This window comes from Leucopleurus acutus (genome assembly GCF_964270905.1).
Source record: "Leucopleurus acutus genome assembly, chromosome: 5".
Taxonomy (NCBI): domain Eukaryota; kingdom Metazoa; phylum Chordata; class Mammalia; order Artiodactyla; family Delphinidae; genus Leucopleurus; species Leucopleurus acutus.
The window spans coordinates 66710993-66724491 of record NC_139147.1 but is presented as its reverse complement, the minus strand read 5'-3'; the positions used below and the strand labels follow the sequence as shown (position 1 = coordinate 66724491).

Here is a 13499-nt window from a genome sequence, read left to right as displayed (position 1 = left end):
TGATCTACATGGTGAGACTGGAGTTCAAAGGACTGAGGGAGTGGGAATGAGCCAAGCAGAATTTTCCATAGGGAGCAGGGAAGGGAAGGGGAAGAGGCTGTGCATGCTCTTATATTAATGCTGTTTATGTCTGTCTTTCTCTATCTGACTTCACTAAGTAGAGATTATCATACTACTTATATGTGGAATCTAATATATGATAAAAATGAATTTATTTACAAAACAGAAACAAACTCACAGACAGAAAACAAATTTATGGTTACCAAAGGGGAAAGGGGGAGGAGGGATAAATTGGGAGTTTGGGATTAGCAGATACAAACTACTATATATAAAATACATAATCAATAAGGTCTTACTGTGTAGCACAGGGAACTATACTTAATATCCTGTAATAAACCATAATGGAAAAGAATATGAAAAAGAATATATATACATATATGTGTATAACTGAATCACTTTGCTGTACACCAGAAACTAACACAACATTGTAAATCAACTATACTTTAATTTTTAAAAAGGTAGTTACATATATATTTACTGTAAGTACAGTCATTCTCTAATACAGTTTTACATTCTGCTTTTTTTAATTTATTTAAACATCATATTTTGTGCCTTTTTCCAGGTCTTTGTGGGGTTTTTTGGGGGTTTTTGTTTTTTTGCGGTTCGCGGGCCTCTCACTGTTGTGGCCTCTCCTGTTGCGGAGCACAGGCTCCAGACGCGCAGGCTCAGTGGCCATGGCTCACGGGCCTAGCTGCTCCGCGGCATGTGGGATCCTCCCGGACGGGGGCACGAACCCGTGTCCCCTGCATTGGCAGGCAGACTCTCAACCACTGCGCCACCAGGGAAGCCCTCCATGTCTTTTTAAACTCTTTGAGTGTAGATGATTTTTCATGTGGCATAATTATCCAATACATGTTTATAATTCCTCTGTTGTCAGATATTTAGATTGTTTCCATTTTTACTATTATAAATCATCCATGGCTAAATACAATCCTTTTCTCCTCAACGTCCCAAAGCCTGGAACAGTTGACTTCCCTCTTTTCTTTTATTTTTTTAACATCTTTATTGGAGTATAATTGCTTTACAATGGTGTGTTAGTTTCTGCAGTGTAACAAAGTGAATCAGCTATACATATACATACATCCCATATCTCTTCCCTCTTGCGTCTCCCTCCCACCCTCCCTATCCCACCCCTCTAGGTGGACACAAAGCACTGAGCTGATCTCCCTGTGCTATGCAACTACTTCCCACTAGCTATTTTACATTTGGTAGTGTATATATGTCCATGCTATCTATTTTACATTTGGTAGTATATATATGTCCATGCCACTCTCTCACTTCGTCCCAGCTTACCCTTCCCCCTCCCCGTGTCCTCAAGTCCATTCTCTATGTCTGTGTCTTTATTCCTGTCCTGCCCCTAGGTTCATCAGAACTTTTTTTTTTTTAGATTACCCTCTTTTCTTCCTGGATCTCTATCGTTTCCATTGTGTAAACCTGCAAAACAGGCCATCTCCAAGGTCCTGAACTAGACTCTCTTGCCCCTGCCCTGTCTCCATCATCCTCCTGGGAGAGAGGGAAGTACTTACTCTCTCCTGCTGCTCACTTCCTCTTCCTTCTTGTCTTTCTTACCTTCTTTTTTTCTTCTCTTTCTTTTCACCCCCATTGGCCCTTCCCCTCTGTATTAGTTTGCTAGGGCTGCCTTTACAAAGTACCACAGACTGGGTGGCTTAAACAATAAAGATTTATTTTCTCACAGTTGTGGAGGCAAGATGTCTGAGATCAAGGTTTCAGCAGCTGGGTTTCTTCTGAGGCCTCTCGACTGGCTTGCAGTTGGCTATCTTCCCCTGTGTCTTCACATAGTCTTCCCTCTCTACGTCTCTGTGTTCAAATTTCCTCATCTTATAAGGACACATCATGCTGATCAGAGCCCACCCAAATGACCTCATTTTAACTTAATCACTTCTGTAAAGACCCTATCTCCAAATACAGTTATATTCTGAGGTACTAGGGGTTTGGACTCCAACATACGAATTTTGGGGAGAAGACAGTTCAGCCCAATTCTCCCTTTGCTTCCTCCCCTTTCCTTCCAATTATCAGTTAGTGAGTCCCACTTTCATTGGACTCTGTTTTAGAGATGAAGGGTTAATTGCTGCTTATAAGAAATACCCAGCTTTGGTGAACTAAGAGGAGGAATTCCTTGAGCAACAGGGGGGGTTTCTAGCCCACTTCACTTCCCACCTATCCCCACATGTCTACATCTCTGCAGGTAGAATTATAGATGTCTAACTTCACCCAACCTAATTTCAGCCCAAAGCTTGGTATAACTTGGTAGGCCATGTTGCAGGAAGTCAGTCCCACCACTCGGGTTTGGAAGCTATTCTGGGGCTGCCTTCATTGCAGAACCTCATTTATACTCTAGCATCCACTTCTTCTCCCCCTTGCCATCTTCCACATGTTTTACTTTTTAAAATCTAACGAACATCATTCGTTCCCATGACATTAACTATTACCTCTCTGCAATATGTTTTACAAATCTCCCCACCAACTTCAAACCCCACAGGGGACATTGCCATGTGTATGTCCCAACTCAACAGGATCCATACTGAAGACATCGTAGTCCCATCCAAGCTTTCCTCTCTCTCTGGCTTCTCTAGGTCTGTTAATGACACAACCATTCTTTCACTCTCAACCTGCTATTACCCCTCCCTTCCACTGCCCAGCCAATCCTTAGAGTCATCTTTGAGAACTTCTTTCTCTCTTTACATTGAATTAGGTGCCATGTCTATAGAATGGTGATTCCCACCTACATAAAAGTTACCGGGGTGACTTGTTGAAAATGTAGATTCCCCAGACTCCCCACCCAGAGATTCTAATTCAGTAGGTCTAGGATGATGCACAGGAGTCTCTCTAGATGATTTCCATTCAGATTGGCTCTGGACCACACTTTAAGAAACACTGCTGTAGCATTTGCTCCCAAGATGTCTCTGGTATCTGTATTCTCCTTCCTTTTCTTCACACCCCTGGTCTGGACCTTTTTTCCTCTTACCAGGACTGTTAAAATGGCCTCCTAACTGATCTGTGTGTCTTCCCACCCTATCCCACACATTGCTGCCAGACTCAACTTACTAAATTATCATTCAAAAATATTTAAATCCTGCCATTAACTCTCCCTCCCACTGCCCAGCCAATCAAATGCAGGCTCCCACGACAGGTGATTCTTATTGTATCTTTCAAGCCCTTCCCTCTCTTCCCTGTCCTCTACCCATCAGCCACACTGGAACTTTCACCATTCCAGGACAATACTCTAAATTTTCTTGCCTGGGTGCTTTATGCCCTTTCATCTACTTAGAATTTTCTCTTCTTCCCTCACAAGTATCCACCCACCCAAATGCCACCCATAATTTAAGATTCATCTTAAATACCACCTTCTTCACTGAACTCTTTCAATATTTCTCAGAGTATTTGAGAGTAGGATCTATGTCTCCATCATTTTCATACAACCTGCAGTGTCCAGCACATGCCTTCTTCCAAACGGTAGAATCACAAGTATTTGTTGAAGTAACTCCCTGATAGCTCAGATCCGATCATCCTATAAATAGACTAGATTACATTTCTCTAAATGCATTCACTGGCGCTTGCCAACACCGCAGTGCACATTGCACTGTTCAGCCCTTTTGGACAGTTTGCTGGCTCTTTTTAAGTACATCTCCATCAACTTGCACTTCACTGCTTGGAAAGATGTTGAAGCTGTATGCAAACCAGATTATTTTATTGTGTGTGTCTCTTATTGCTCATGTGTAAGAATGTTAAATATGCCCTGTACCAGGAATTATTCCTGAGGGAACATTCCTGCTTATATTTCTCTTCCAAAGTCACTTCCAGTTATCCATTTCCTTGTTTTTCAATCATGAATTGCCCATACTTGCAGGGTCTTCTTGTTCCCTGAGGGCAGAGACTGTCATGTTCACCTCTGGTACCTAGCACAAAACCTGGCACAAGGAGTGGTACGATAAATCATTTGAATGAGTTAATATATAGGGATTGGACAAGAATGCTGACTTTGAAGGACCTTAGCAGGATTTGGGTCCCAGGAGTCAGACTGGGCCAAGGCAACTCAGCACCTGAGGAGCAGTAGATAAGGGCCCAGATTAGAGGACCAAGTATAAGACCATTAAAAGGAGGCAAAGCCTGGGAGCCATGGAGATCATGAATGGTTTGGAAAGCACATCAAGACAGGCTGAGATTAAAGGGCTCAGGGTTTAGGTTGCTAAGGGAGGCTGAGAAATTGTTGGTATCAGTTCTTAGTAAAGAAAACTTATCTGCTCTAAACCATTAGTCTTGTCACTTTAAAATAGAGATAATAATTATGGGAGCCTTAGAGGGTTGTTGTGAGAATTAAATGTCAGCCAACAAATATTTATTGAGTGACTACTATGTTTCATGCTCTGGGTGCTGAATAATGGATATAAAGCCCTTAGTTTTACCCTCAAGGGCAAGGGCAAATAGGGATCCAGGTTTCTATCCATGAAAAAATGTCATCTAAATAGTATGCTGGCTCATCTTTTTTTGTCTTCTCATGAAAGACTTTTAAAAGGCTAAACAAAGTACAATGATTTGAATCTTCCTTAACTGTGCTCTATTACCTCTAATACCACCAAAGAGTCGCCCAAAGCCTGATTTCTCTCCACATAAATTATGTTGCCTTTGTCCTCAAATTCTAGATTTGCTGAAGAATTTAATGAGCCACTGTTTTATTTTATCCCCCTGTCCCATCTTCCCTAGTCTGGGCTGAAACTCACTGTAGTACATTACCCTGGACCTCTCCTAGCCATAGCTGCTGCTAACAACTGTTTGCATATTATGATCACAAAACCATCTACAAGTTACTTCCAAAATCTGGGATAGATGTTATCAATTTCTAATGATATGTCTACCTCTAGCCCACCAGTGTTGTTGAGAGTATCCAACTCATCCAATCTAGTTGAGTCCAAGGCAGCTTTGGAGGGAATCTTATGTAGTGTTGAAGGTGATACTCAGATCATCCAGTACACCTCGCAATCTTCTGACTTTGGAAATACTGAGTCCAATTCTTTGGTTTCATTTACATCCCTGAGCATGAATTTCAAATCCTGATCATTAAATATTGCCATGATTCTCCTACTCCTTTGGTAACCTTAAAGAATTTTTAATTCTAACTTTAGTCTCTGTTGAAGATGCTTTCCAAATTATTTTTGACCATCTCACTTCTAGTAAGTAAGAGTTTATTTTCCAACAGAATTTGCAGACCACAGCTGCAAAATATGTGAAGCAATGATAGAACTGAAAGGAGAAACAGAGTTAATCCACAATTATAGTTGGAAACATCAACACCTCTCTCTCAACAGCTGATAGAACAACTGGACAGAAAATCAGAAAGGATATGGAAGAACTGAGGGGTTTTCACATGTGTAAAGAACTGACTTATATTTTAGAAACAATCTCAGGACTTTTAGAAACATTTGTCAATTTACTAGCTATTGCCTGAATGTCATTTTGACTTCCAAAAGTCTCACAAATTTGCTTTAGTCTTGTTTTTTGAGATATTAACAATGTTCTCAGTGTCTTATATTTGTTCATTCATTCAATCATTCAATACAAATATATTAATATCCACTATAGTCAAGACATTGTATTGGGTACTTCAACTGATTTCATTGTTTTTGAAATGTTAATAATTGAATTCTGTTTGGGGGTTTCTTTAGCAATAATATAAACAAAATTAACTGTTAAAAAGTTATAGAATTAAATCAGTTAATAAGCATCCAGTGACTTGCCAGAAGTCACAGAGTAAATAGGAACAGAGGCAGCTGCAGAACCCAGGTCTCCTGGCTCAGCCCAGTGCACAGTCCCCTTGGGCTGGCCTTGGATCAGAGGGTTACTGCTCCATAGCATGCAGTTAGTCTGAATATCTGGCTTTAGCAGGAGATGTTTCCACTGTCCACTCCATAGCCTCTTCCTGTTTATCCTCTCCTCAAATTTCCCTCCCTACATTCAACATGATATTGCACCAAAACTCTTGACCCAAATCTCTTAACTGAAGACTCAAAGCTGGCTTCTTCTTGTGGGTACTGGGTTTATCAGAACCACCTTGGGGTCTTTATTATTGTTCATGATATGCTGAGTATAGGTCCTGCACAATCCTCTGCCATCAGACTCAGCAGATAAATTACTCCTTTCCCTATAACATCTCCATCATCTGAAGGGCATCACCTTTTGCATTAGAGAAGGTTCTTCAAGACCACCACCTCATCCAGGATGTGGGCCCTATTGAAGGCATGTTACCTACATCATCATGTAGGTGCCCTTCCACCTTCCACTCCAGGCTCTCTCTCCTCATGACTGATGTGCTACAGAAGATTTTGAAAAACTGACCAGCAAAAACCTAACCAAACCAACCCATTGGCCTCTCTGGTTCAGTCTTTCCTACTCAAAATGTACCAACCTCTTCTCTAGGGGCCAGGACTTTATTTCTACCCACAACAGGTATTTTTAATTTCAGGAAGATCTACAAAGGTGCTGTCATGCTGTCAAACCCAAGTTCATGTACCTGATGCACAGTGAGGCTAAACAAAATGAGATGTCAGAGTTTGGAGCAGAGAAAGATTTATTGCAAGGGCCAAACAAGGAGATAAGGTGGCTCATGCTCAAAAGGGCCAAACTCCATGATGATTTCTGGGGAAGAGTTTTTAAAGGCAAAATTTGGGGTGAGGACTGCAGGGTGTGTGACTTTCTTCTGATTGGTTGGTGGTGAGGTAACACAGTGATGTCTCTGGAATCTCAGCCTTCTGGTTCCAACCAGTCTGGGGTCTAAGTGCTTGTTGTCAGCATATAGTCACCATCTTCTACTGGGTAGGGGTCTTAATTTCTGCAGAACAACTCAAAGATATGCATCAGATACAGATATGTATATCCCTTGAGGAGGATCCAGGAGTCCTGTGACTCTCTCTTCCTATTAAATGCTTGAGCCTGCTCTTTGGAACTCAGAGAAGGCCTAGCAAATTAAAGCCTTTTTTTTTTCCTACAAACAAGAAACAGGGGACACCTGGGAGGGCCCTGCAGGGTCCTGCTCAGTTTCAGTGTCAGTGCAACAAACCAGGTAGTGCTTTCCTATTACTGGGATTCTCTCTTGCTTACTTGCTCCCTTTTGTTTATTTCTTTTTTTCTTTCTTCTCTCTCTTTTCTTGCTCTTCTTTTTCCCTTAGGTTTGGAAAGCCTTAGACTTGTATTATTTAAACATCCTTGCTATTTGGTAACTGTCCCTAGATACAGCAATTTAGTTGATTGACTGGTTGGTTGACTAAGTGGACTTTTCTGAACATGAACATGAATAGCAATACAAAAATCACAGGCTCTCTGGGTTGGGTGTGCTCATTCTTAAACCATAGCTGCACATTAAAGTTTTTTTATAAGACAGAGCTTTTATAAAATACTGATGCCTTGGTCCTACCTTCTCAATCAGAATTAAGATTCTGATTTAATTTGTTTTGGGATCTCAAAGACTCTCTGGGTGATTCTCATGGCTTGCCAGGGTTTAGAATCTCTGGATAGATCTAAAAGGTTGCCCAGGTAACCATTGATCGGATACTTAAATCCCTTCCATTGGGAAATTTAGAATGATGACTCCTCTTAGAACCAAGATTCTAAGTAATATTATCTTCCAGACAATCTTCCTGGGTGTACAAACTCTGTGCTGCTACTAAACAGGGAAGCAGCAGGTAATGGTTCATGGTAAAAAAAAAAAAAAAGCCAGCAGTGCTTAGCTGTGGCCCTGGCTGATGTCAGGGAAATATCCTCCTAGGTCAATGGTGCTCGACCAGGGAATATTTGTCCCCCAGGTGACATCTGACAATGTCTGGAGACATTTTTGGCTGTTATAACTTGGGGGAGTGCTATCAGCATCCAGTGAGTAGAGGTCAGGGACGCTGCTAAACATCCTGCAATGCACAGGACAGCCCCTGCAACAAAGAATTGTCTGACACAAAACGTCAATAGTGCCAGAGTTGAGAAACCCTTTCCTAGATCCTTGGTCTCAGGTTCCTCCCACTCCCCCAGGAAATATCATCCCCAGTGAAATTAGTCCTAAACCTTTTCCTTCTCTCTGAAGCATGATTTCAACAATGTTTTTCAAGTCAACATCTTACATTCTTTTAAAGTAGTCCCAGAATGTGATAATCCTGCTTTGCTTTTAAGAAATAAAGGCTGCTGCCTGACTGTGTACATCAGAGAAGCAGGATCATCCTAGCGCTGCCTTTTCCACGTGCTGCTTCCTTTCCCACCCAGCTGCCTCTCTGGACTACAGAATGAGCTGAGCCCCATGACCCACTGGAGGGCCTGCCTTGACCAGGCACTGCAACCAGTGGAGCCAGCCCTCAGGGTGTAGGTCACTCCATGAGATGTCCTGAGGCTGCTGGGTTTATCAGCTGCCAGACTGCCTGGGTCAGGCCCGCGGCCAAGTTGATTAATAAGTGCTGGGCCGACACTTCTAGTAGGGCTCAGACCTGCTGATTTTATTTCCTACTTGCTTAGATCATTTCATTATTAAATTAAAGATTGTTGTGATTTAAACTGAACCGGCAGGCAGCCCGGGGACAAACACGGGGTTTGGTGAAGAAACTGAACCTGGTACTGCATTTACCAAATCCAATCTCAGCTGGGTGCTTTTTCTTTCTCTTAAAGAAATAATTCAAAACTCCAAGGGCTGGAAGTAAGAAGTAGAGCCTTCCCCTGCAGTGTCAGGAGCCCACACAGAGAGGCTGGCACACCAGGAAAGGGAGCTGATTATAAATAGCATAAAAAGCAGCATCAGTCAAAACTCACTGATGTGCCAGAGCAAAATGTTAAAAGAAATAGGAAGCAATGATTTTTTATTTTTGTAATTTAAAATGCTAAGGAATGAAGACAATATATATACATATAGGTTAAACATACACACACAACACAAACATACACCCTGCATACACACACAGAACCCAACTGAGCCCCTTTAAGGAAATGATGGATAATTATTAAATTGAAAATAACAAAATCACAAGTAGTCAGAGCCTCACAGAGTGAGCAGCTGTCCTTTTTCATGCTATTTATTGAGAAAGTCTGTGGTTTCCCCATGTGAAATAATTTTTCTGTATGCGTATTTCTTTTCCAGCTGAGATGGAAACCATTTGAGATTCCAAAAGCCTCTCAGAAGAAAGTGGACTTCGTGAGTGTAAGTAAGTCAATACTATCCACACCTGCCCACCACTCTCTTCTGCGGTGAGTGATCCAGCCATTTGCAGGCTGGATGCCAAGCAGAAGCAGCCTTGGAGGCAGGCAGCAGACATAGCACCACCTGCCTCTGCTTTTGGGGCTGGCAGAGGGATGTCTTACGTACAGGCACTATATGGCCACTGACACCAAAGGGCACTTGTGAGCTATTTACAACATCTCCAAACAGCCAATGGAAATTGGGCATTTACCTACTTCACGTTTCTTTGTTCCTGGCTAGAACACGGGTTCTGAGCCTCTTTGTTCCATGGACTCCTTTGAAAGTCTGGAAGCCTGTGTTTTTATTTTATTTATTTATTTATTTTTTAAGCCTGTGTTTGTTTTTAAATGCATAAAATAAATTACATAAAATTACAAAGAAGCCAATTATATTGAAAAACAGTGATAAAAATATTAAAATAGCAAATTTGGTTTGGTTTATAGTAATATATATGCTACCTTCTTAATGCACTAAATCACAAGATCTATGAAAAGATCTAACAACTATGGTTATTAAAAGTATGAGCATAAATGATATTTTGGGATATCTGTAACAACTATAATGTGATATAAAATCATCTATGGTTTCTATCAGTACAAGGTTACAGGCACTTCTAAAACTGCTGTGGTTTGTTGCTTACATTCACGTTAATTGAAGGAAATGATAAATTTCAGTCAGAGATTAGTGAAATACATATATAATTTTTTTCCCCATCCAATTTCATGAACTCCCCACAATGGACCCCTGGGCTAGAATAGCATCGATTCAGGGTGGCAACTCTGGTTAGCACAATGCTGATTAGAAGTTCTGCTTGGTAGTTATAGGTGCTGGGAGTATTGGAACAACTGTGCTCAGAACAAAGCATATATAGGGGAGAGGCTGGGAGCTACAAGGTGGGGCTCAAAGAAGCCAGGGGAGGGTTCTGTACACCAAGCTCAGCTCATAGCTTACTTAAGGAGAGTCCAGGTGCCCAGCCTTAGGCCAAATTGTTTGTTCCATGTTGAATTCTTTATCATATTAAGTGCTCCAAGCCCTGTGTGGGCTCATCTAAATAGGCCCCAAACTTGCAAACTGAGTTAAAATGTAAAAAGAAATCTCTCACTCTGGGTGAATTATAGATATCTGGAGGAACAGAGCTCCCTCCTTTCGGGAAGGCCCATGTGTTAAAGTCTTTGGGACTGTGGGTTATTAGCAGAGAGGATTTCAGTTGGTCAGAATACTTTCCTCTACCCTGTTCTGGAAAGATTAGGGCTGACCCTATTCATAAGCAGAGGGCTACCCACATGGTAATGTATATTTGAGGGGCATTAATTGGTCCTTAATGCTGCAACTTTCCTCCCCAAGCCTCCTAGATGCCTAATTTTACCTCCAAAGGAAACTCTCCTTCAGGTTGATCTTAAGCACCAAACTGATAAAATGCCAAGTAATGAATTGATGCTCTGTAAGGTCAACTCTGATGGAGCCATTAAGACAATCCAGACCTAGGGCCATGCCTGGCAATGAGGGTGAGCCACCATCTACAAACATAAGTCAGTAAATTCCGGGTTCCCTGGTCCCAAAGGGAAGACCCTAGTAGAATTTGCCTCATGACTCTCAGGGACCAGTGGGAGGGCTGGCCTCATTCACCTTTCCCTCTCGTGCGGTCTCTCCCAGGGTCTGCACACCTTGTGTGGAGCTGGAGATACCAGGTCTAACAATGGGCTTGCTGTCCACATTTTCCTGTGCAACACCTCCATGGGGAACAGGTAAGTGGCTCAGAGCTATGGCACGAGAGCCCCCTTCCCCAAGAGCTACTGGCAAGAGGGTGAAGGCTGGTTTGTTGTTTTTGTTACTTTTTTTTTTTTTTACCCCAGAGCAATCTTGATATACATTTTAAAATAATGACAATAAATGAGCATTTCTATCTTGACTGACTTCTGTGGCATAAATAAGAATGTCACATAACAATGCAAATACAAAAGGGACAATGGAGCACTGAAAGCAGGAGTAGTCTAAGTATTCTGACTCAAACCTTGACTTTAATCAGGTTTGAGTCAGAATATCCTTAACGTCTAAGGTTCCCCAGGGCTGTTCTTGAGTCCAAAGTCATACTGTATGAGCAGCCATTAGGGCTACCTGTTGGTGGCAGACTTTGGCTTCAGCTAATAACTTTGCGTAAGCTTAAAGATCCTAAATAAAAGAACTTACATATTAGATTTTTTTTTCAAAATCAGAAACACTTACATAAAAGTCATTTTTGCCTTTTCTTTGGGAAGCAGAATATCATAGCAGTTTTGCACACTACCTTTGGAACCAGACGGCTGTGTCCAAAGCCCAATCCATTCTTCTTGGCTGAGCAACCTAGGACAAGTCATTTAACTTCTCTGAGCCATGAATCAGGGCCAAAATCACGGCCCTATGACAAGGCACTGGAGATGTCCCTCGGGGTCCAGCGTCATACCAGGCTCCTCCTGTCTGTCTACCTGAGCTGCATTAGCCTTCATTCAGTTCTTTCTACCTGCCATGTGCCTTTCTGCCTCAGAGCAGGTGCCTGTGCTGTTCCTTCTGGAATGTTCTCCCCACCCCACCCCCATCCCATCCCCAAGCCCTTGCCTAGATGATTTTTTCAGATCTCAGGTCAGACATTCCCCCTTCAGGGAAGCCTTGGCTGCCTCCTCAGACTAGATCAGGTTCATTATTCTTTCAGTCCCCTGAACGTGACATTCACAGTGTCATTACAGTTTATGATGATATGGTTCTGTAGTTGTTGGATTGCTGTCTGACTTCCTACTAGACTCTAAGGCTCCATGAGGGCAGAGATGGGGTCATTTTGCTCATCATTTTACACCCAGCACTAAGCCTAGCACATACCAGGTACTGAGCAATAATTTGTACAGTGAATTAATTTGCCTGGACAGTGTTAAAACTGAAAATCATAGGAATTATTCTATATGTTTCAGATGCTTTTACAGTTCAGATGGAGACTTCTTGATTGGTAAGTTTTGAAGATTTCAGACCCTTTCATTGGTAATTGATCCCTAGTCATAAGCTACTTTTTAATTGTATACATATGACTTTCCTTTCAATCTGTCTTATTTAGTGCAGTCTACAGACTGAGGTGTAAAGGCGATTGGAGGTCTGGAAAATATTCTTTGTGTACCCCCAAGCCCCTACTCTATTTCCTGGTCTCCCTGTCTTTGCTCGTTTCTTCTGGGCCTTTCTGATCTGGGATATCTGGGCAGCTGAAAAGAAATGAAGAGTAATACCAACATGTGATTAACTTGTTAAGATAACTCTATTTGCCTTCACACTCACCCAAGAAAAGACCATCTGTCATTGATATCTGCAATATAAATACAAATTTTCATGAGACCATCAGGAAGGATGGAAAGTCTAGTAGGGATTTCTCTGGTCTACCCATTCTTTTTCGATGGTTTTAGTACGATATTATGGAGTGAACATTTTGATGTAGACAGTAGACATGCAAATGCCAGCATTCTGCTGGAACTATCAGAAATGGGTCTTTTTCCATCCTATTTCTTCTGCTCTTTCTGGTCAAGCCACAGAATTGTGCAAATACAAGCTCCTTACCTGGCAACAAAAGAAAAGAAGAAAAAAGCAGAGTCAATTTTTCCATTCATGTTTTTCTAGATAGTAAAATAGCTAACATAAGTTGTCAATTCTGTCATATTCCCCCATAAAACTCAATAAAGTACTTTTCATTTGGAATGAAAAAGCAAATGCAGCCCTTAAGCCTTTTACTCTTCATGAAGTCATTCTCGCCTGAAAAGAGCTACCCACTGCCACCCTGTCTTTTTTGTTAGTTCCCCAGAAAGGGAAACTTCTCATTTACACCGAGTTTGGCAAGATGCTTGTTCAGCCCAACGAGATATGCGTCATTCAGGTTGGTGATGTGTCCCCCTCTCCCTGCTTCTCCCTAATTTGGGAGCGATCTGATGTTGCAACTGCTGCTATTTCCAACTCTAAAATTTCTCTGTCATGTCTGGGCAATGGGGAGGAAGTTTGAGTTATACAGAAGGCTCCCTGTGCAGAAGGGTAACTAGACTTGTGTGCCTACTTTGTTTTATTATTTTTCAAATTTATTTTATTTAGTTAGTTAGTTAGTTTAGTTAGTTAGTTAGTTAGTTTGGCTGTGTTGGGTCTTCGTTACTGTGCGCAGGCTTTCTCTAGTTGTGGCGAGCGGGAGCTACTCTTCGTTGCAGTGCGTGGGCTTCTCATT

General features: G+C 41.7%; 1 protein-coding gene across 1 annotated transcript in view; it reads left to right on the top strand.

Annotated features, from left to right (window-relative positions):
* HGD (homogentisate 1,2-dioxygenase) overlaps positions 1-13499 on the top strand; it is a 45587-nt gene that overhangs the window by 16241 nt on the left and 15847 nt on the right. The window contains exons 5-8 of the mRNA XM_082840045.1: positions 9182-9241; positions 10934-11025; positions 12220-12254; positions 13084-13163. Of these exons, the coding sequence (XP_082696171.1) occupies positions 9182-9241; positions 10934-11025; positions 12220-12254; positions 13084-13163 (267 nt within the window). The remainder of the gene's footprint in view (positions 1-9181; positions 9242-10933; positions 11026-12219; positions 12255-13083; positions 13164-13499) is intronic.